At 47.7% G+C, this 24,796-nt stretch overlaps 1 protein-coding gene across 1 annotated transcript in view; it reads right to left on the reverse strand.

Moving 5' to 3' along the window:
* Nucleotides 1-24,796, reverse strand: part of mpdz (multiple PDZ domain crumbs cell polarity complex component) — a 399,568-nt gene that overhangs the window by 283,694 nt on the left and 91,078 nt on the right. Inside the window, exons 10-14 of the mRNA XM_085986223.1 lie at nt 16,951-17,086; nt 16,206-16,401; nt 15,672-15,785; nt 2,859-2,938; nt 1,395-1,541 (exon numbers count right to left, since the gene is read on the reverse strand). Of these exons, the coding sequence (XP_085842349.1) occupies nt 1,395-1,541; nt 2,859-2,938; nt 15,672-15,785; nt 16,206-16,401; nt 16,951-17,086 (673 nt within the window). The remainder of the gene's footprint in view (nt 1-1,394; nt 1,542-2,858; nt 2,939-15,671; nt 15,786-16,205; nt 16,402-16,950; nt 17,087-24,796) is intronic.

Raw genomic sequence — 24,796 nt, forward strand, 5'->3', positions numbered from 1 at the left:
ACATCTAGTTCCCTTGTCTAGATCATTAATATATATATTGTGAATAGCTGGGGTCCAAGGACCGATCCCTGTGGTACCCCACTAGTCACTGCCTGCCACTCGGAAAAAGACCCATTTATTCCAACTCTTTGCTTTCTGTCTGCCAACCAGTTCTCTATCCAAGTCAATACCTTGCCCCCAATCCCATGTGCCTTAACTTTACACGCTAATCTCTTCTGCGGGACCTTATCGAAAGCCTTCTGAAAGTCCAAATATACCACATCCACTGGTTCTTCCTTACCTATTTTACCAGTTACATCCTCAAAAAATTCCAGTAGATTAGTCAAGCACGATTTACCTTTTGTAAATCCATGTTGACTTTGTCCGATCCTGTCACTGTTTTCTAAGTGCACTGCTATTACATCTTTTATAATGGACTCTAGCATTTTCCCCACTACCGACGTAATTCCCCATTTTCTCTCTACCACCTTTTTTGAATAGTGGGGTAACATTAGCTACCCTCCAATCCATGGGTACTGTTCCAACATTCGATGGAATCTGGAAGATGACCAGCAATGCATCTACTATTTCTAGGGCCACTTCCTTAAGTACCCTAGGATGTAGATTATCAGGCCCTGGGGATTTATCGGCCTTCAATCCCATCAAGTTCCCTAACACCATTTCCCTACAAATACTGATTTCTTTCAGTTCCTCCCTTTCATCAGACCTTATGTTCCCTGACATCTCTGGGAGGTTATTTGTGTCCTCCTTTGTGAAGACAGAACCAAAATATATATTTAATTGGTCTGCCATTTCTTTGTTCCCCATTATAAATTCCCCTGATTCTGACTGAAAGGGACCTACGCTTGACTTCACCAATCTTTTTCTCTTCACATATCTATAAAAGCATTTACAGTCAGTTTTTATGTTCCCTGCAAACTTACTCTCATATTCTATTTTCCACTTCTTAATTAATCCCTTTGTCCTCCTTTGTTGAATCCTAAACTGTTCCCAATCCTCAGGTTTACTGCTTTTTCTGGTCAATTTATATGTCCTCTCCTTGGATCTTATGCTATCCCTAATTTCCCTTGTTAGCCATGGTTGAGTCACCTTTTTTGTTTTATTTTTATGCCAAACTGGGATGAACAAATTCTGTAGTTCATCCATGCGGTCTTTGAATGTTTGCCATTGCCTATCCACCATCAACCCTTTAAGTAACGTATTCCCCAATCAATCCTACCAATTCCTATGAAGTGTGATAAGTTCATTTTTTTTCTTCAAAGAAAAAAAAATGAAGGATCGTTTTAATCAATAAACCTATTTAAATAATGCATAAAAAAATATTTTAATCACAAACACCAGTTAACACAGAAGTTATCTGTGCAGAGAACAATGCAGGTCAAATTAAAGCTTACCTCCAACAGTTCATCTCCACTGAATAGTTTTCCATTACGTCCCACAGGCCCCTCAGGGAGGATGGACCGAATGTAGTGATGCCCAACTGTAGCTTCCAAACTTATGCCTAGGCCACTGCTTTCACTGAATTTTGTTATCTGGGTCACCTGAAAATAAAATTATTACTCAGCCAATTATTTTTGATTATTACCTAAAAGAAATTTCAAGCCAAAAATGAACGATTGGATCTAACTTTTTTTTTTTTAAGTATAGGGTTATAGAATATTGGCACAACTAATTGTCTGTGCTATGGGTCCCAAAATGCTGATGACCAGAAATTCAGTCACTTCTTCACTTCTTTTATGTCTAATTCATTTATTTTTCTTTCATCCAAGTTTTATATTTCTAACCTTTATTTAAATTTTGAATTCTTTTGAAAATTCCCAGTTATTTTAAAGAATGCATTTGGTTATTAACTTATACAAACTTTGGGAGATTTCAAAAATGCACTAGTGTATGTAGGCCACATACCATCTTTAACAGCAACAACTTGCAATTATATAGCGACTTTAACGTAGCAAAATACCCCAAGTTGTTTCACAGGAGCGATATCAAACAAAATTTGACACTGAGCCACATAAGGAGATATTAGGATAGTTGACCAAAAGCTTGGTCAAAGAGGTAGGTTTTAAGGAGCATCTTAAAAGAGAGAGAGAGGAGAAGAAGCTTAGAGAAGGAATTCCAGAGCCTAGGGCCCAGGCAGCTGAAGGCAAGACCGCCAATGGTTGAGCGATTAAAATCTGGGATTCTGGAGGAGCGCCAAGATCTTGGAGGGTTGTAGGGCTGCAGGAAGTTAAAGAGGTAGGGAGGGGCAAGACCATGGAGGGATTGAAAAGAACAATGAGGATTTTAAAATCGAGGCATGCCGGGGACAGGGAGTCAATGTAGGTCAGCGAGCACAGGGGTAATGGGTGAATGGGACTTAGGACATGGGCAGCAGAGTTCTGAATGAGTTCAGCTTATGGAGTCTAGAAGATGGGAGGCTTGCCAGGAGAGCATTGGAATAGTCAAATCTAGAGGTAAAATAGGCATGGATGAGGGTTTCAGTAACAGATTAGCTAAGACAGGGATGGAGACGGGCAATGTAACGGAGGTGGAAGTAGGCAGTCTTGGTGACAGAGTGGCTATGTGGTCAGAAGCTCATCTCAGGGTCAAATAGGACGCCAAGGTTGTGAATGGGCTGGTTCAGTCTCAGACAGTGACCAGGGAGAGAGATGGAGTTGGTGGCTAGAGAACGGCGTTTGTGGCAGGGACTGAAGACAATGGCTTCAAATAGAAGTAGGTGGATCAAGGTTATTCTGTAGCTGCAAAGGGGTTGTCTCAAAAGGATATTACACAGTTTGGTAGTAGGTTATTATATATAAGCTTATTGTATGCAGTAATTATTAACTAACAAATAACACATGTATTTTTAATTTACATACCACAATTTCATAGCTGGCTCCCAGAATCTCCTGCCATTTAACACAAAGGCTTTCCTCTTCTGATGAGCTGAGCTGAAAGCCTGGAGTGATGGAGGATTAACAAAACAAATCATGCTTCTTCCACTTAAGATTTGTGTTACCCCACAATTATTTTTAAAAAGCCCTCCTTTCAAAATGTTGTTAAAAATTGTATATTCACAATTTATTTGCCATTTGTCTTTGTAAATATTTAACATTTTAGACACTGCAATAAAAAATTCCCCAAATCAACAAAATCTTTCTTCCAAACATTCCTCTCCCTCCTCCCCGTCACGATATGCAGCACAAATGATCATAATACTGCAGGTTCTAAAGATCAAATCAGCAGTTTTTTGTTTAAATAAACAGCAGCTGAACGTTACCAATCTAAATGACTGAAACAACAATAAAAAAAGGAGTTTGACTAAACATCTCTCGGGTTCACTTTCAGCTGCGAGCTGTTCTTCCCCCATTTTAAGCACTTCAGTAACCACCTTGCTACTGAAAATGATCTTATGGCTTCCCTTAATGTGTTATTTTGGGTCAGTGCATGTATGCTGCTTTACCAAAGGGTAGGAATTGGAAACTGAGTAGGAACAACCAGAAACTATGGAAAACATGGTGAGGCCACCAGAAGGTTTTAGAATGCAGTAACCGTAAAGCTGAGTCAAATTTTAACACGGCTTGGATATTTAATGGAAGGCTCAGGGGGCGGTATTATTTAGAATACTTTTTTCTTAAAGCTACATAAAGTATGAGAGTCATATTTTAGCATTAACACGCTGCAGGTTTTTTTAAAAAAAATGAAGAATATTATGTTACCTATTTTGACAAAGTCATCATAGAATCATAGAAATTTACAGCACAGAAGGAGGCAATTCGGCCCATCTTGTCCGTGCCGGCCAACAAAGAGCTATCCAGCCTAATCCCACTTTCCAGAACTTGGTCCGTAGACTTGTAAGTTACAGCACTTCAAGTGCATATTCAAGTACTTTTTAAAATGTGATGAGGGTCTCTGCCTCTACCACTCTTTCAGGCAGTGAGTTCCAGACCCCCACCCCCTCATAATTTTATACACCTCAATTACGTCTCCCTTCAGCTTCCTCTGTTCCAAAGAAAACAACCCCAGCCTATCCAATCTTTCCTCATAGCTAAAATTCCCTGCATCTTTCAAACATAGCTCAACCTTACTGTACAAATCTCCCTCCTCACCTAACCTGTGGTCCTATGTTTTGAGGTTTCATGCTGCAGTACATCATGCTGATGGTGTTTCTGTTACCATCTCCTGTCAAAACAGCTGACATGCAATACAGGATTCGGGAAGAAGGCTGGGGAAGGTTAATTGCGAGAAGGTTGGGGGAGAAACTCTTTAAAGGGACAGGGTCTCATTCATCTGCAGGTAGAGGTTGAAATAAAGAATCTACAAAATTGCCTTCTGATTAATTATAGCATCTTGAGGGGACATACAGTGTGAAACAAAAAGGAAAAAAAATAAGTGTCAGTTTTAGAGGAATCTTGTAGACATGCCAATTGTGTAAGTAAGTTGTCAATCCAAATCTACAGATTACTTGAGCCTGCTGGTTTAATTTTACTAATTCTAAAGACAGGACCTCAATGATGGGAAAGCAGAGGGAGGAACCAGATTATTCTCTGAAAGCACATCTCTTGTCACTGACCACAAAATGCCACAGACAGTTAAAAGGTTAAATGAAATTCCTTTCTTTCAAACAGGCTTAGCTCAACAAAAGTGGAACGCAAAATTTCTTTGCATGCTTAAATGCTTTCACAAAATTGCAACCAAATCTGTGTCACTCTCAATTCATCAGGAAGGCCATAATTTAGAAGCATTAGAAAGGGATTGATGGATATTATGTTTTGTGAAAACAGTCTCTGCTAGAGACCAGACTGAGATCATGCTGGGGAGAAGTATGGGGGTGGGTTCAATTGGCAAACACCCGAAAACAGGCATGGGGATCGCGGTATGCGATTAACCCGCACACCCGTTATTTGCATTGCAGGCAGCAGGTTAAATTGATGCAGCCTGCTGTTGTCAATGATTGCTGCATGCAGCCAGTGCTACCCGCATTGTTCATTGGCTGCACGCAGAGCATGGAGCCTGATATCACGAGTGGCTAGCGCTACTTAAAGTCAGCCTGCTCCTCTTATGGGGGAGGTGCAATGTGGTTGGAAGAAGTGGTGGGGGATTTTTGAAAAGTCAATCTGGGCTGTGATACTTTGAGCAATGGCTGAACATGTGAGAGAGCGGCACCAAGGTTTTCTGAATGCACTGGAGGTCTTGGTGCAAGACATGGAGAGAAGGAGAGACATCCTGTATCCGCAGGGGGGCAGGATCCTCCAGACACATGCTCAGGAGACAGTGGGAAGAAGTAGCGGCTGATGTCAACGCCAGGAGTGATGCTCCAAGAACACGGATGCAGTGCAGGAAGAAGTTTAACGATCTGACACGAGTTGTCAAGGTGAGTGAGTTCATCTTCAAATGCCATATCCTACCAATTGAACTACTAGCCTTATCCACTGCTCAATTCAGTGCACCCCCAACACTAACCTATCAATCAGTACTCAACCCTTCAATTCATATGCTTTACCTCACCCTCGTACACTTAGCACTGTTGCAAGTCTTACACCCACAACTCACACACACTGACAGCTAATCAACCATGACAGCAACATCACCTTAACATATTGCACAACACTCACTGACACACTTCCCTCTTTCTTACAGGAGAAGGTGAGGCATAACAGGAGGCAACAGAAAAGAACTGAAGGACGACAAGCGCAGCTGCATGTTTTAACCCCCATGGAGAAGACGCATCGCTGAGGCAGTGGCTACTGGCGGGGCTGGAGGGATTGATGAGGGTATCTGTAAACCTAATCCTCCTTCTCTCATCCCACTTCTCCCTCAACCCGCAATCTCTTCTGACTCACAAACTGCAAATGGTATCAGCATGCACTTCTTACTTTCTCCTCTCCCCTCACCACAACTCAACTCTTACCTCTTTTCCATTTCAGATACCCAAGAACTGGAACCATCCCAATCAAAGGAGGAGGAAGAAGAGACACCGTCACTCTTTCTTACACTCGCAACCACCAGCTCAGAGACTGACACTGCGTGTGCATTAGAGGCTAGGATAGAGGGATCTGCACCTGGTGAGACACTGGGCACAAGTGTGCATGAGCCAGGGTGGGGGAAAAGTCTCGCTGGAGGGTGAGGTCGCACGCTAGTTCTGCTGCAGAGGAGTTTGATGGGCCAGGCGACAGAAGGCGGCCGATGTGTGTACATAACCAAATGCTTGTGTACTGGAAAGCCTATCAGAAATCCTGCACACAATGTCAAGGAGCATGGAGGACTCCAGCACCAACTTGGCACAGGGATTTGTGCAGAGCTTGGAGCCCAACATGGAATGGGTGGTCACCTCATTCAGTACACCTGTGGAATCCACCATAATGCAGCATCTGATCTGCCTGCTCTGCATGGTGACTTCAGGTCGTTAGGTGCGTGCACGCCATCCCCTTTACCAAGATGGTGTCCTGCGCACTTCCCATCAAAATGGTGCACGCGCATCTCAGACCCCATTTTCGAGCGTTAGGTGGCTGCGTAGCGCCTAAAAAACAGGCATTACATTGCCCAATTTAGCCCCCACTGTCTATTATCTGGAACACCAGTACAATCTCAAGTACAACAACGTATCTCCATAAGTACACCACATCAACTTTTCATATTTAATTTCAATCTAAGGCCGTCGACTAACATGCAGGTCTATACTGTCAAGTGATTGTGAATATTTTCTACTCGGCACGCACTGCACACACAAGTGTCATGCATACAGGCCAAATCACCAACATTTTCACATTATGTAGATCTGAATTCCTTAGGGTGAACTTTATCACCACTGTTATGAGGAGGGTTTTGTTCGAATCTGACAACTGAAAAGCTCATTAACATATCTTGCTACTTCCCTCATAATTTAATGTTTTATTTCTAAAAATGGGGAGCAAGTTGCCTTCGAGTCTTGGGTATCCAATCGCAAAAGTCTGGTGAAGTACTTTCCATTTGGCACAACATATGCATTAATGTGCAGGATTATGTTTTCATCTTAGGCAACTTTATTTCAAGTTAGTAACGTAGCTTGAGAGAGGCGTCAGCAAAAGCACTGCTTATGTAAGTTACTGTAACTTCAAAACAATGGGAAGATCCCAGGAAGTCACTTAGCTGAAATGATCATACCATTGAGAAACATCAATTAAGGTGGTCTCCTTTATCTTCAGTCAACATTGGTGGAATATCTATTGTGGGTTAATTACATCATGAAAGATATAGGGGTTTAAATTCGGGAGGGCCTATTTTTGGGGCCTTGGGCTTGTAGTCGGGAAGGGAGATCATGGGGGCTTGGGCTTGTAGTCGGGAAGGGAGATTGGGGGCCTGGGCCATGTAGTCGGGAAGGGAGATCATGGTGGCTTGGGCTTGTAGTCGGGAAGGGAGATTGGGGGCCTGGACCATGTAGTCGGGAAGGGAGATCATGGGGGCTTGGGCTTGTAGTCGGGAAGGGAGATTGGGGGCCTGGACCATGTAGTCGGGAAGGGAGATCATGGGGGCTTGGGCTTGTAGTCGGGAAGGGAGATTGGGGGCCTGGACCATGAGGTCGGGAAGGGAGATCATGGGGGCTTGGGTTTGTAGTCGGGAAGGGAGATTGGGGGCCTGGACCATGTAGTCGGGAAGGGAGATCATGGGGGCTTGGGCTTGTAGTTGAGAGTCAAAAAGGGAGATTGGTGGACTTGGGCTTCCCGTCGGGGAGATTGGGGGCCTTGGGCTTATAATTGGGAAGGGAGATCGGGGGCCTTGGGCTTGTAGTCGGGAATTTGGGAGGGATCGGTGGCCTCAGAGTGCCTGGTGGTCGTGATTGTAATAATAATAATCAACTTTATTGTCATTGTTAGTGCACAAGTGCAGTACAACGAAATGTAAGCTTGCGGCTCCCGAGAGTGTACATTTTGATTAAGACATTTAACATTCATTTGACTTGTAACATAAACATAATAAAGTGCATTGGCAGATGTGCAGGCTTTAGAGTTTATTTGCAGAGTTCAATAGGATGACAGCCCTGGGAAAGAAGCTGTTCCTAAATCTGGTCGTTCGGGTGCGAATGCATCTGTAGCGTCTCCCAGATGGCAGGGGGGCGAACAAACTGTGGCTGGGGTGGGTAGGGTCTTTGATGATGGTCAGTGACCTCCGTAAACAGTAGATGTTCTCAATGGTCGGTAGCCGGGTGCCGGTAATGCGTTGGGCAGTTTTGACTACCCGTTGCAGGGCTTTCCGGTCATAGGAGCTACAGCTGCCATACCACACTGTGATACAGTTCGTCAGGATGCTCTCTATTGTGCAGCGGTAAAAGGTAGAGAGGATCAGGGGTGACAGGTTACATCCCTTCAGCCTCCTTAGGAAATATAGGCGCTGCAGGGCCTTCTTCACCAAAGAGGAGGTATTGAGGGACCAGGAGAGGTCTTCCGTGATGTGGACTCCGAGGAACTTAAAGCTGTCCACCCTTTCCACCACAGCCCCATGGATGTGGATGAGGGTGTGTCTTCCACCTTTAGACTTCCTGAAGTCCACAATGATTTCCTGTTTCCAATGAGTGCCTGGTGGTCAGGGCCCAGGGGGAGGGAGGGAGATGGGAGCGACAGCTGGAGGTCAGATGTCAGCGATCTTGGGACCAGGAGCCATGGCAATTATGATTAATACATACCCATTTTTTTTTTGCAGGTGATTTTTTAGAGCTGGTTTCCCCGAGTGCAGTCAGCGCTGGTACTGGGTGGCTCAGGGCTATCCACAGTTGCAGCAGGGACCGGAAGCTGGCGTTAGGCCCCTTAACCAAACGCTTGCTTCAGGCATGGGTAAAGGATGGCTCTAATGTCTCCTTGCCCAATATGGCTGGCACTGCACTTTTGCTGCTCACCATTTTGGGGACCTAGGAAGCTGCGTAACGCCTGCAGCCCAATTTAACACCCATATTGTTTGCACATAGAATTCAAGGCAAGTGACATGTTCCTCATCACTCTCTCTCTCTTTCCCCTTCTCTCCCCTGCCCTCCCCTGGGTTATAAGGCAGCAGCAGAAAGTTGTCTGTATTTTTAAAAAATCTGAACTAGTTTAGTTTGAATAGCTTAGCTAGAGAAGCCAGCTTACATAAATGAAATTAGTAAGTTGTATCTTCCATCATTTTTCATTACTGAGGCACATTGGTATATTGATTTTTCTCCCAGTTGCAAACTGTATAATTGAAGCTGTTCCTGTCATGATAGAGTACTTATCGGTCTGGCTTCCGTAAAGAGAGAAAAGCACCTGTGGCTGTACATGCCATATTTTAGTAGCTGGTACACAGAACAAGGGTTTTCAGTTACAATTCCCAGGTCACACTATTGTTTACGGTCGTGTGTATGTGCAACACCAAAGCCCTGATTGGTCCCCTTGGAGGACAAGCCACACCCAGCAGTTAGTCTGGAATGTATAATTAGATCCTGCCTGTCTGAGTAATCAAGTCTTTGCAATGTGTAATTTGAGCCATTCATTCTGACTGCCAGGCTCCAGACACAGCTCACAGTACTGCTTTCAGAGAACAGACAGGGCTCACCCTCGCGGTTTAGGACCTTCTTCCCCCCACCACCCCCAACAAGTTCCTGACCTTCCCCCCCTGCCTCCGATCCAGAGTTCCTGACCTTCTTCCCCCCCCACAAAGCAAAAAGTTCCTGACCTTTTCCCTCCCCAACAAGTTCCTGACCTTCTTCCCCCAAAACAAATTCTTGACCTTCTCTCTCCCCCGCCCGAGTTCCTGACCTTCTCCCTCCACCCCACCCACCCCCACCCCCCAAACAAGTCACTGACCTTTACCCCCTGCCGCCGGGTTCCTGACCTTCTCCCCCAATTGTAATGTATGTACCTTTAAGAGAGGAACTATCTTTTACAGCCCCTGTATACTGCAGTACCAGTAGTGACCACACCTGTATATAACACCGTGTAGTAATTTGTAGTTAGTTCCAGCATACCCTCTGTTCAGTAAACACCTGTTATTACCGTTCTCCTGCAGTCCGTGTGTTATTTATACGCGGACACTACAGTGGCGACGAGCAGGTTCGAACTCACCTGCGGTACTGCATCACCTCACGGGGATCCATCCCTGAAAAGAAGCTTCTTGGAGGTCGAAGCCAGGGCAACGGGCGTCGACCGCGAGCAACCGCCCAGTGATCCCTCGGAGTTCAGAGAATCGCAGGGGAGGCTGTGGAGAGCTGGGCTTGGTTCTCCAGTCAAGGTGTTCCAGCAAATCGGGCTGGTAGCAGGTAGTGCACTGACCCTTCCCGGACTGCGGCGGGCTAGAGCTCGATCGAGCGGCTCTGCAAGGGGGCCGAGCAGCGTCGTCGGGAAGAAAAAGAGAGAGAGAGGGTGGAACGCACAGGGCGCGGCCGGTGCTCAAGAGCCGGGCAGCGTTAAAGAAAATAAAAAAGGGGGAAGGAAAAGAGACGCGCAGTGGACAGCGTCGAAGAAGAATAAAACTAAGAAAATTAATTAACAAAAGAGAGACGCGCAGAAAGCCGCGAGGCGCTGCCATTACTATTTCGAACGCTAGGAGCAGCGTTGGCAGCAGCGGGGGAAGAAGGAAAAGCGCGGGAGGCGCCATTTTAATCCATTGGGGAAGAAGGAAAAGCGCGGGAGGCGCCATTTTAAACCACCCAAGATGCCGAAGAGTGGCAGCATCACTGCTTTCGACAACGAAATAGAAGACTGGACCACATATGTGGAAAGAATTGAAGTGTACTGCAAGGCAAATGAGGTGGCCGATGAAAAGAAGGTGTCGGTATTATTGAATTTGATGGGCGCGAGAACGTACGGCCTATTGCGGAATTTAATTACCCCAGCTAAACCAATGGAGAAAAGCTTTGAAGAGATTGTCAATATCTTACAGGGACATCTAAACCCTACACCGCTGCTGATAGCAGAAAGATTCAAGTTCCATAAAAGAAACCAGCACAAAGACGAAAGTAATGCTGACTATCTTACGGAACTACGCAAGTTATCGAAACACTGCCAGTTCGGAGCAGGTCTGGCAGATACCTTAAGGGATAAGTTTGTCTGCGGGCTCCAGAGTGAAGGAACCCAGAAACGACTACTTTCGGAAAAGGACCTTGCACTAGAAAAGGCTTTCAGCGTTGCAGTATCCTACGAAGCAGCAGCACGGGGAGCTGCGGAAATACAACAGAAACCGCAAGAATATAGCACCAATGAAATGGCATATGGAGCAGAAAAGTGCTATCGCTGCGGCAGAACAACCCATGACCAGAAGGATTGCTGGTTTAAGGACAAAGTATGCAGGCAATGTGGAAAAGTGGGACACATAGCATGAGTCTGCAGGTCGGGAAAGAAAACCAACACTAAAAGAACTAAGGAAAAGTACAAGAAAGTACAAAAGATGACGGACAGTAGTTCAGAAGATCAGAAGAGTGATAACGACTCCGGGAGCAGGAGACTAAGTTGTCTAAAGTTACACAACGTGATCGCAAAGGAGGATCACCGAACCATTTGGGTCACCCTCATGATAGCAGGGTCCCAAGTAAAGATGGAATTGGACACAGGATCAGCCCTAACAGTCATGAATCGATGAGACTACGAGCGGCTATTCTCACACATACCCTTGAAGGACACGTCCATTGTCTTGAAGACATATACGGGGCAAAAAGTCTACCCCAGAGGAAAAATAAGGGTGCCCGTTAAATACAACGGCAAGGAAACACAGAAACTGTATCTATATATACTACAAGATGGAGGACCATCATTATTGGGACGTGAATGGATCCGAAAAATACAATTGGATTCAGGCGCTAACTGTGGCTGACAAAAAGGATGACGACGTCACACCTGGTCGACTGTCAAAAATTCTAACTGACGCGAAAGAGGTGTTCCAGCAAGGACTTGGGACTCTAAAAGGCGTAACGGCAACGATAAAAATTGAAGATAACGCAAACCCAAAATTTTTTTAAGGCCAGACCGGTACCGTATGCGATCCGCCCAGCCGTCGAAGCAGAGCTGGAGAGTTCGGGTGTGCTGTCCAAGGTGGACTGGAGCGAGTGGGCCACACCCATCGTTCCTGTAATGAAGGAATCATTGAGCAGCACGCCTGGGGAGCCGAAGAAGGTTCGCATCTGTGGGGACTTTAAGGTAACTGTGAACCCAGTCCTTCACACAGTACAATATCCACTTCCGCGGATAGAAGATATTTTCGCCTCACTATCAGGAGGGAAACACTTTACGAAGATTGATCTGGCCCAAGCGTATCTACAAATGGAGGTAGAAGAAGCATCTAGAAAATACCTCACGATAAACACTCACAAAGGTCTTTACCAGTACAACCGACTGGTATTCAGGGTAGCATCAGCTCTGGCTATTTGGCAGAGGGCGATGGAACAAGTCCTGCAAGGGATCCCAGGGACCCAGTGTTATTTGGACGACATCCTGGTTACGGGCGAAAATGACAGTGAACACCTTGCCAACCTGGAGCAGGTGCTCACTAGATTACAAGAATATGGGCTACGAGCCAACCGCCCCAAATGCGAGTTTTTCAGGAAACAAATCTCGTATTGTGGCCACGTGATTGATGAAGAGGGGTTACATAAGTCCCCAGACAAGATTGAGGCAGTAGTCAAGCCTCCAGCACCGGAAAATGTGTCGCAACTGAGGTCGTTCCTCGGGTTGGTGAACTACTACCATAAGTTCTTGCCAAATTTGTCTACAATTCTGCACCCACTGAACGCCCTGCTGCAAACTGGAGTAGCATGGAAATGGAGTGATGAGTGTAAGCGTGCCTTTCAGAAATGTAAATGCCTAATCACTTCAAAAGAAGTATTGGCCCACTACAATCCAACACTACCGATTCGGTTGGCATGTGATGCGTCTCCCTACGGCATTGAAGCGGTGCTGTCGCACAAATTCCTTGACGGTTCAGAGAGGCCAATAGCCTTTGCGTCACGCTCGTTAACCTCAGCCGAGCGTAACTACGCCCAGATTGACAGGGAGGCCCTCAGCCTGGTGTGGGGGGTGAAGAAGTTCAATCACTATCTGCACGGGCAGAAATTCACCTTACTGACTGATCACCAGCCTCTTGTCTCCATTTTTAACCCAAAGAAGGGCGTTCTGGTGATGACGGCGCAACGGCTGCAAAGATGGTCCCTTTTTCTAGGGGCACATCAATACGAAATAAAGTATAAGGGCACGAAACAGCATGGAAACGCTGATGGGCTGTCGCGCCTGCCGCTGCCTACGGTGGAGGAAGCACCTGCAGTGGACCCTGTTGAGATATTCCATTCGACCATAGTCGAATGTCTACCTGTTACAAACTCAAGTATAGAGAAGGAAACCCGAAATGACCCGACACTCTCTCTGGTCTATGATTTGACGGTGAAGGGATGGCCAGCACATGGCGAATCACTGTTGCCAGCATTCTCGCTAAGGAGAGAACAGCTGTCAATGTGCCGGGGGACCTTGATGTGTGGATCCCGAGTGGTAATTCCACCCAGGTTGAGAGATAGAGTGCTCAATGAGCTTCATGAGGGTCATCTGGGAGGGGTAAAAATGAAGAGCCTAGCCAGGGCGTTTGTGTGGTGGCCGGGAATCGATAAAGAAATCGAGGAAATGACCAAGAGCTGCACAGGATGCCAGAAAGTCCAAAACGCTCCACCACAGGCCCCGCTACACCCATGGGAGTGGCCCTCATCTCCATGGCAATGGGTACACATTGATTTTGCTGGTCCATCTATGGACTCAATGTTTTTAATCGCCGTGGATGCACATTCGAAATGGCCAGAGGTCATCAAAATGTCCTCCACCACCACGGAGAAAACTATTGCAGTCCTACGGACCATCTTCGCCAGGAATGGCTTGCCAGAACAGATTTGTTCCGACAATGGACCACAGTTTGTGTCCGAGGATTTCCGGAGGTTTTTGAGGAATAATGGGGTAAAGCATTACACATCCGCCCCATATCATCCAGCCACAAATGGATTGGCTGAGAGGTTTGTTCAAACCTTTAAAAAAGCAATAAAGGCGATGTATAACGACAACATACCACTGCAACACAAGGTGGACAATTTCTTGTTTGCTTACCGGAATGCGACACATGCAGTCACCAACCAAGCTCCAACCATGATGTTCTTTAACCGAAGGTTAAGATGTCGCCTGGATTTGCTCAAACCAAACATAAGACGAGATGTTGAGAATAAGCAATTCCAGCACATCAATGAGAAGCCAACCAGGAGCTTCAAGATAGGGCAACCAGTCTTGGCCCGCGACTACCGAACAGAAAAATGGCAGCCAGGAACGATATGCACACGGCAGGGACCACTAATGTACACAGTGGACGTTGGAGAGAGCATCGTGAGACGCCATGCTGACCAGATTCTAGAGTCACAGGAACAAGTCAAACCCATGCCACGATCATACGCACCCGATGATGAACCCGATGTACAGATTGCGTCTACCTCAGAATCAGTGGTATTGGAAGCTGACGAACCAACCAATGACAATGAGCCAGAATCGACTCCGCCGCAAGAACAGAATACTCGAGAAAGGCGCTATCCAGACAGGATCAGGAAGCCTCCTCAAAGACTGAATTTATAAATGATTACTTTCAGCTGATGTATATAGTACAAAGAAAATTGTAATTGTAATTAGTTATTATTTAATTGTTAAATGAATGTTATGTACTGTTTATCTAAAAGGGGAGGAATTGTAATGTATGTACCTTTAAGAGAGGAACTATCTTTTACAGCCCCTGTATACTGCAGTACCAGTAGTGACCACACCTGTATATAACACCGTGTAGTAATTTGTACAGTTAGTTCCAGCATACCCTCTGTTCAGTAAACACCTGTTATTACCGTTCTCCTGCAGTCCATGTGTTATTTATACGCGGACACTACACCCCTCGTAGATGGGGCATTGTTTGTGGGTCACCTATTGTTAACAGGTTTATTGGGTATGAAGTGAATAGTGACTATTCACTTCATACCCAGTAACTTCATGACTTCCGGATTTTGTCCAGTCCAATGATGTCACTTGCTGCAAACGGCCGGGCTTTCCGAGAAATCAACCAGGTCTACGGGGAGGAGAGGGAGAAGGTGGTGTGGGTGTAAAGGGGGTGGGGGTGGACTTGGAAGAACATGATCCACGGCTAAGAAAGTGGGGGGGGAGGGGAGAACCGGATCCGGCTTCCCATCTGGATCATGTTCTCGCTCTCATCACCCCCCCCACCCCCCTTTAGACCTGGATCACGTTCTTCCCCTATCCCCAGTGCTCGCCGTGCTCTCCCCCCCACGTTCCTGACCTTCTCTTCCTCCCCACCCAAGCTCCTGACCCCATCTGCCCCCTTCCCCCCCCCACCCCCGATCCTCTCTCGGCCCCCCGGCCACCAATGGATCCCCTGACCTTCACCGCATAGAGCCGAGGGAAGCGTGGCAGCGCATACCACACCGTTTCGTACTGTGCATGTACAACTGGATAAAGCGCGCATGTGCGGTATGAAACGGGTGTGCATGTGCAGAGAGAATCAAAAATGCATTGCAAATAATCACTACGATAGCTTAATAAAAAATCTGGTTCTAAAACTCTACCTCAAAAGGGGACATAAGATTTGTTTACATCGGTGATTAGTGATGCTAAATTCAAGAGAATATCTGGCACAAAAACCATTAAATTGTGACAGTTTCTTTTAAAAACGCCTTATACCAGGATATGTACCTGCTGCTGTGAACTTGGCTTCACCTTCAGCTTCAATTTCTTGCTCATTAACTGGGGCAGCATTTGAAATCCTCTTCACCAGTGGTGATGGTTCCTCAATCACTTCAGTTATTGCTAGAGAGATCATAAACATGAGAAGGGAAACAATTGATTTAGTTATAGGAATCTGATTTCAAACATAATTCATGAATTGCATAAAACCCCAACAAAGTCAACAATCCAACTTTAAAAACTCAGTCGTGCATAACACAATATGACTGGCAATGTTTCTTTTTTTCTCCATATGTACTGTCACTTCAGTTCTTCATCTCCTCCAAAGGATCCTCAATTCAATTATTCTATACAGTCACATACTTTAATCTAGACCATCACACTGTTTCAGAGCCTTCAGTTGGATTATCATGAACACCAGCATAACTAAATAATATAGATAGGGCTTTTGAGCATATTTCTAGTGCAACAGAGAACATGAACTGAATCACCAGTGACAACCGCAAGTGAAATACATGATGCAGACAAGGACTGCCAATGTACCTGGAGCAGGTTTGTCATCTATTACGAGCACATCTCCACCCTTCTCAAGTTTTACTTCATCTCTACCCTCAGACTGCGTCAAGGCTTCTGGTTTGATTCCTCTCCTCATTAAAATAAGACGCACTGTTTGACCTGTATGACGCAACATTTCCACTGCTTGCTGGTTAGTGAAACCTTGAATATTTGTTCCATCCACCTAGAATGGAAACACATTCAGACTACATGGTCCAAATTAGGATTAAATAGTCTGCCATTATGAAATGGCAGTTCTACAAAGAAGGATGGGTTAGCTGGCTGAGATGACAGGCAGTGATTCGGTTTTCTGATTTATAAGTTTTCAAACTGTAGCAGAATTACAGGTCAATATTTTAATAGCATCAGCTGATAGGAAGAATGTTTTACCAACAATACTCGTGTGTTATGTTTTCATAACATACATTAGATGATAATCATGCTTTTAGATATGAAATGGGCTAAATCTGAATATATTAGAAGAAAAGGAAGTAAACTAGCAAACTTATGTTACTTGATCGGAATTGTCAAAAAAAGGTGCGTTTTTAAACAAAAAAATTGTTGTTTTAGATTAAAACATGTGAGATATTATATGTTTTTCTTGGATGTCAAGCCTCAGGAAAAGGAACTAGATCATCATTTTCCCACTACTACATTTTGCACAATGTACATTAGCACCTAAAGGAAAGCAAAGGTTTTCCCCATATGGGAAGTTATTTCGGATTATACCTACAGCTATTATCTGGTCACCAACATGCATTCTTCCGTCCTGCTCAACCGCACTTCCTTGAGTGATGCTTTTCACAAAAATACCAGAGGGCTCTGCAAGCATAAACACATCCATGGAAATTTGCACAGATATATGACCACTTTATGCAAATCATAAACCTGCTTATGTTTAAATAGCAGGGACTGCTAATCAGCAGCTCATTTCACAGGTGGTCAAATTCGGGTCATTTACAACTGTGTAGCTCAGTCCTGTGAAACTGGCAAAAACTGTAATTTCGGTACTGCTTTCCAATACAAAATGTGAACGCTAGAAGGCCAATTTATCATACAAAGCCAACTACTTTAGTTACAATAAAACATATAAATTGGCATGAATAATTTCTCCTTTCAATCATATTTTCAGAAGCAGATGATTTCCTTCATAATCAAATACTAAATGGCATCAAAGAAGTATTCACAGATTCACAGAAGAGATCACAGCGCAGACCTGAGCTGGAGCGGCGGCAGTGGATTAAAGGGAGCAGCGGAGAAGGCCCAGGACACAGCGCGGACCTGAGCGGGAGTGGCAACAGCAGAAATGGAGGCAGCGGCTTATAGGGAGCAGCAGAGAAGGCCCAGGACACAGCGCGGACCTGAGCATGAACGGCGGCAGCAGCATAAATGGAGCACCGGAGAAGGCCCTGGAGACAACACAGATCTGAGCGGGAGCGGCAGCGGAGGCATAAAAAGAGCACATGGGGCAGCCTAGGACACAGCGTGGACCTGAGCGGGAGCGGCGGCAGCAGCATAAAGGGAGCACAGGAGAAGGCCCGGGACACAGCGCGGACCAAGGAGTGACTTCACAGGACAGCAGGTAGGTGATTGGTTGGTGAGTGTTAGAGCTCTTTTGCTCTCTGGGTTAGATAAGTGGATTAAATTCAGAACTGGGAGAGTATCAGCTACTATAACTTTATTGAATTAACAAACTAAATTAACTAATTAAAACAAAATTAAAACTAAAAATAACTTTGAATAAAAACTGTAACTAATGATATAAATAAAATAAGGTTAGATAGAGATGGCAGTGCAGGTGGTGTGTCGTAACTGCAGCATGTGGGAGTTGGTGGAGACCAACGAGATCCCGAGCAGCCACATCTGCGGTAAGTGCCTGCAGCTCGAGGAACTTCGGCTCAGAGTTGTTGAGCTGGAGTCCGAGCTGCTGACATTGGGGCAGAAATTCCGTTCCCTACAGGTGTGTACGCGCTGTGTACTCACCAGTAGGGCCAATGGAAATGACAGTTTTAGGCATGCACTGCGCATGCGTTGGAAACCGGCATTTCCGATCTATCAAGAAACCTCTTGACAGATCCTCCGCCTGCGCTGGAGCAGGGCCTCTGCAGGTGGAGAGTTCCATTTTTTGGAAACCCTCCGCTCGCAGAAAACACTTAGAACTCTTGTGCCTGGTAAAAGCAGGCGTAAGGCCTGCTTTTACCAGGATAAGAGTTGAAAAAAGTTTTAAAAAAATTCCACTGATTTATCATTTAAAAATACTTTAAAGAAAGGTAAGTTTATTTTTAGTCCCATTAAAAACTTTAATTTTTTTTCAAAAAATAAAACTTTTGTTTAAAGTACTTAATTTATGTAATTTAAAGTCATTTTAAAAATGTGATTTTAAAAAAAATGTATTTAAAGTTTTACTATGTTCTGGGGGTGATCTCTGTCAAATCTATGAATGGAGATTCCCTGCTCTGATTGGCTCCCCATGGCCCATGTGATCCCAGGGATGCTGCGAACTACTTGTGCCCCTGGGATACGCGTGCCTTGCACACCGGCAGTTTGAAGAGGCACAGCAATGGAATTCTGCGCCTCCTGGGAGCCCTCCGGTCCAGGCGGAGATTTTTCCAAATCGCAGCCCTCTGCCCGCGGGAGAGCTGCCAACGGAATTTCTGGGCCATTGTGATCCATCAGGGAAGGAGAGAGTTACCTGGACACTATGTTCCAGGAGGCATTCACATCCCTTAGGTTAAGTAGTACTTTAGAGTTAAGTCAATGGTCAGGGACAGGAGGGTGTGACTGCGAGTCGGGAAGGTATGGGGACCCAGGATATAGTGATGGAGGAGCCTCAGCCCTTGACCTTATCCAACAGATACTTGTTGCCTGTATGGATAAGGAGGAGGACTGCAGGGAGGATGGGCAAACTGACCACAGCAGTGTGGTACAGGAGGCCATTCAAGCGGGGAGAGTAAAAAGGAATGTGGTAGTGGTAGGCAACAGAGTACCGAAGGCTGTGTTGCCTGCCCCGGTGCCCAATGAGATCACCTCTCAAGTCTTCTAAACTCCAGAGATAGGCCCAATCTACTCAATCTCTCCTCATAGGACAACTCTCTCATCTCAGGGATCAATCTAGTGAACCTTCGTTGGGCCACCTCTAAGGCAAGTATGGCCTTCCTCAGACAAGGAGACCAAAACTGTGCACAGTACTCTCACCAAAGCCTTGCACAACTGTAGTAAGACTTCCTTACTCTTGTACTCCAACTCCCTTGCAATAAGGGCCAACATGCCATTTGCCATCCTAATTGCTTGCTGTACCTGCATACTAACTTTGTGTTTCCTGTACAAGGACACCTAAATCTCTCTGAACACCAACTATTAATAGTTTCTCACCATTTAAAAAATATTCTGTTTTTCTATTCTTCCTACCAAAGTGAATAACCTCACATTTCCCCACATTATACTTCATCTGCCACCTTATTGCCCACTCATTTAACCTGTCTATATCCCTTTGCAGGCTCTTTGTGTCCTCCTCACAGCTTACTTCCCCACCTAGCTTTGTAACGTCAGCAAACTTGGATACATTGCACTCGGTCCCTTCATCTAAGTCATTAATATAGATTGCCCCTTAACAAATCCTCTATCCATGCTGATATATTACCCCCAATCCCTTGCGCCCTTATCTTGCGTAGCAAACTTTTATGTGGCACCTTATCGAATACCTTTTGGAAATCCAAATATACTACATCCATTGGTTCCCCTTTATCTACCCTGCTAGTTACACCCTCAAAAAACTGTAATAAATTTGTTAAAACACGATTTCCCTTTCATAAAACCATGTTGACTCTGCCTAATCATATTATGATTTTCTAAGTGCCCTGTTACCACTTCCTTAATAATGGATTCCAGCATTTTCCAGACAACTGATGTCAGGCTAACTGGCCTGTAGTTCAGTTTTCTCTCTCCCTCCTTTCTTGAATAGCGGGGTTAACATTTGCTACCTTCCAATCATCTGGGACTGTTCTAGAATGACTTTGCAAGGGAGACTCAAGCTAAGGCAACACAAGTAAATGGCTTCTATATTGGTTGACACCATTAAGTCTGCCTCACTCAAGTTATTACTTAATGGAGAAAAAAAGCCATAAGATAAAGTGCCATGCACATAATTCCCACACTTTCAATTAGCAAGGAAGTGATTATAAAGCTCTGGAATGTCATTCAAAACATATTAACAAATGTGATATTGCAGCCAAGGTGGACTTAATGCTACTCCCAATATAGATTGATCTCGAGGTGGCATGTAGTTTACAAAGTAATCTCCAAACCACAAAGAGGAAAATAAATCTATGGAGAAACTTGGCAGATCCATTGCTAGTATTGGCAAGTCCTGTTAAGTTAAAATGTATTATCCAGTCTGAAGTGTTCCTTTAACTAGTAAAACATTCAACCAAATGAAGTGCAACAGAGTTTCCCCTGACTTTAGAGAAAACCATGACAATAACTGATTACCAAATAAACTTAAGAAAAGTTAGCTTGTGGGGGACTACGGTCTCCCGCGTAAAGAAATAGGCAACACAGCGAGCTACAAGAAATAGGTCTTTACTCCAACTCTCACAATACAGTACTGAATTCGTGAAGCCCGCGAGCCTGTGATGACTCACGGATTGGTCACCTGTTGGAACCTGATTGGTTTTCCTTCTCTCAGCAGCAGGCAAGTCTGAACGTGCCTTATTCCTCTCAGCTTGCAACTGTCTTGCGGGGGGGGGAGGGGAATACAGCAGTTAAAAGGGGATTATACAGGTTTATCTACATATACACAGTGTTTCCCCAATGTGGCAACGCCCCCCCCCAGAATCCTCGTTAACTGTAAAAGTCAGTCTCTGCGGAGGTTTGACCAAGCGGCCGTGGTAGCCATCTGGCGTGTGAGGAGGGCTGTCTGGGAGGTCGGCCGGTTGATTCATCGGTTGGTCTGCCGGTGGGCTGGCTGGACGGACTGCCGGCGAAGGTGGAGCGGCGGCCAGGAAGTAATGTTCTGGCGTGTCTTGGTCCTCTTGTGGGGCCGCCGCCAACGCGGGAGGTCTGCCCCGCCGTGGGGGAAGAGCCGGCTGAAACGGGAAGCTGAGGTCCAGGTGCGCCGGTTTGAGGCGGTCTACTGAAATAAGGTCTGGCTTCCCGCCGACGTCGATAAGAAAAGCTTTGTCCCCCGTCTCCAATACTGGGAAGGGGCCGGTGTATGGTGCCTGCAGCGGGCCTCTGTGCGCGTCCCGGCGCACGAAGACGAACTCCGCATGTCGTAAGTCTCGATGCACGTAGGACAGCTGCGGGCCGTGTTGCGAAGTGGGCACTGGACGGAATTGCTGGGCCGCGTCCTGGTGCAGGGAAAGCTGTCTGGCGGCCGACCATGGCTCCGTTGTCGGGGAGGAAGTCGCCTGGTACTCTGAGCGGTTGGCCGTAGACCATCTCGGCCGTGGAGACGCGGAGGTCCTCTTTGGGCGCGGTGCGCAATCCCAGGAGAACCCAGGGTAGTTTGTCGATCCAGCTGGTGTCAGCCAGGCTGGCGCGGAGAGAGGCTTTCAAGGAACGATGAAAGTGCTCACAGAGCCCGTTGGCCTGCGGGTGGTAGGCTGTTGTCCTGTGCAACTTGGTGCCGAGGCCAGCGGTGATGGCATTCCACAAGTGGGAGGTGAACTGGGGGCCTCTGTCCGAGGATATGTCGGTCGGCACGCCGAACCGGGCCACCCATGTCGAGACAAATGCTCGCGCGACGTCGGTCGTGGTGGTGGAGGAGAGGGGAACCACCTCGGGCCATCTGGTGGTGCGGTCGACGATCGTGAGCAGGTGTGTAAAACCGTGCAACGGCGGCAAGGGGCCTACCAGATCGACGTGGACGTGGTCGAAACGCCTCTCGGGCACCGGGAAACACTCCAATGGCGCCTTGGTGTGCTGCTGGACCTTAGCGCGCTGACACGCCACGCATGTGTTGGTCCAGTCTCTCACATCCTTGTGGAGTCCAGGCCAGACGTACTTGGCGGACATAAGTTTCTGAGACGCACGCATCCCTGGATGTGAGAGGCCATGAATGATGTCGAAAACTCGCTTGCGCCAGGCGGATGGGACGACCGGCCGAGGCGAGGGGACTGAGACGTCGCACAGGATGGTTGTGCCGGCTGCGTGGAAGTGGATGTCGGCCAGGGTGAGGCTGGTAGTTGACGTCCTGAGGGCCTGGATCTCCGCGTTGGCGGCCTGGTCTCTCGCCATGCTGGCGTAGTTGATGCCCAGGTGCACTGCGTGGAGCGAGGGTCTTGAGAGGCAGTCGGCCACCAAATTGTCCTTGCCGGCGACGTGGCGGATGTCCGTGATGAACTCCGAGATGAAGTTGAGTTGGCGCTGTTGGCGCGTGGACCAGGGTTCGGTTACTTTGGCCATGGTGAAAGTGAGCGGCTTGTGGTCCACGAATGCGGTGAACGGCCGGACTTCCAGAAGGAAACGGAAGTGCCGGATTGCCAGGAACAGGGCCAGGAGCTCTCTGTCGAACGTGCTGTAGGCCTGCTCGTTCTTGCGCAGCTGTCGGCTGAAAAATGCCAGTGGCTGCCACGCGCCTTCGACCCACTGTTGCTGGACGGCGCCGACGGCATAATCCGAGGCGTCCGTGGTGAGGGCGGTCTTGGCGCCCAGGATGGGGTGGGCCAGTAGTGTGGCGTTGGCCAAGGCGCTTTTGGTCTGGTGGAAGGCTGTCGCCATCTCGCTGAACCAGGTGAGTTGCTCTTTGCCTGTTTTGCCCCTGGTGGCTTCGTAGAGGGGGCGCATGAGTGCGGCGGCCTTGGGCACGAACCGGTGATAGAAATTGACCATCCCCAAAAATTCCTGCAGCGCCTTGACCGAGGTGGGCTGGGGGAAAGTCTGCCACCGCCTGCACCTTGGAAGGTAGGGGAATGGCTCCCCTTGGCGAGATTCTGTGGCCGAGAAAGTCAATTTGGGCTGCTCCGAACTGGCATTTGGCCGGGTTGACGATTAGCCCGTGTCGGCTGAGGCGCTGGAAAAGGGAGCGCAAATGCGCGATGTGCTCGGCCTTGCTGGTACTGGCCACGAGGATATCATCCAGATAGACGAACAGGAAGCTCAGGTCCCGTAGGACGGAGTCCATGAGCCGTTGAAGGCCTGTGCGGCGTTCTTAAGCCCGAAGGGCATGCGCAGGAACTCGAACAGTCCGAAGGGGGTGATGACCGCCGTCTTCTGGACGTCTGCGTTGTGGACGGGGACCTGATGGTAGCCGCGAATCAGGTCGACCTTGGAAAAGATGGACTTTCCTGCTAGGTGTGCCGAGAAGTCTTGGATGTGCGGAATGGGGTATCTATCGGGCGTGGTGGCGTCATTGAGCCGTCTGTAGTCGCTGCAGGGGCGCCAGCCACCGCCCGGCTTGGGCACAATGTGGAGGGGGGACGACCAGGGGCTGTTCGAGCGGCGGATGATGCCCAGTTTTTCCACCGTGGCGAATTCTTCCTTGGCCACCGCCATCTTGGCTGGGTCCAGGCGTCTGGCTCGAGCGAACACTGGTGGTCCCGTAGTGGCGATGTGGTGCTCGACCCCATGCTTGGCTGCCGCAGCTGAGAAGGTCGGTTGTGTGAGCCTCGGGAAATCTGCAAGTAGGCGGGCGTAGTCGTCATGCGCCGGGGCGGAGCAGGACCCGACGAGGGCCGGGCTGTTGCTCTGCTGGCAGGCCAGTGAAGCGAAAGTTGCTGCGTCGATCAGGCGCCTGTCGCGGACGTCGACCAGGAGTCCGTGGGCGCAAAGAAAATCGGCGCCCAGCAAGGGATGTGCCACCGAGGCCGTCACGAAATCCCACGTAAATCGCTGGCCGTTGAAACAAACCTCGGCCCGTCGCTTTCCGAAAGTAGCGATGGCTGCGCCATTTGCCGCCACGAGGGGTGGGCCGCTGCGGCCTGCCTGGATGTCGAGCTGGGAGGCAGGAATTATGCTGCATTGGGCTCCGGTGTCGCAAAGGAATCTGCGCCCTGAAAGAGAGTCAGTTATGTACAGCAGTTTACCTGCGGTGCCGATGGCCATCGTGGCGGCGGGGGTGCGGTCGAGCGGGCCTAGGCGGCGGCGCGGGACTGGTGCGGTGGGCCGGGCGGCCATCTTGGTTTGATCGAAAGACCAGGGTGCTCTGCAGCGTTGGGCCTTGTGGCCGAAACGCGCGTGGTAATAGCATAGTTCTGCGGCCTGGCGTGGCGGCGCGCGCTCGGTGGTGTCGGGGAGCCTCGCGGCTGCACAGCCGAGTTGGGCGACGGCGAAGATTTTGTCCGCGGCGGCTGCCAGTTGTACGCAGTCCGTGATCGGGGACCCCGCGAGGGCAGTCTGTACCTGCTGAGGAAGCAGGCTGAGGAAAAGGGCCCGAAACAAGAAGCACTGCGGTTCAGAGCCCAGGAGCGCAAGCATCCGGCTCATCAACTGGGTCGGGGTAGAATCGCCGAGGCCTGGTAGTGAGAGAAGCCTGCGGGCCCTCTCCTCCCTGGACAAGCCGTAAGCCTGCAGCAAGCGGCCCTTAATGGTTGAGTACTTGCCGGTCTGTGGTGGGTTCCCCAGCAGGTCGAGAACTTCGG

The sequence above is a fragment of the Somniosus microcephalus genome, chromosome 1 (assembly GCF_052327205.1).
Source record: "Somniosus microcephalus isolate GS21.2 chromosome 1, FLI_Smic_1.0, whole genome shotgun sequence".
Lineage (NCBI taxonomy): Eukaryota > Metazoa > Chordata > Chondrichthyes > Squaliformes > Somniosidae > Somniosus > Somniosus microcephalus.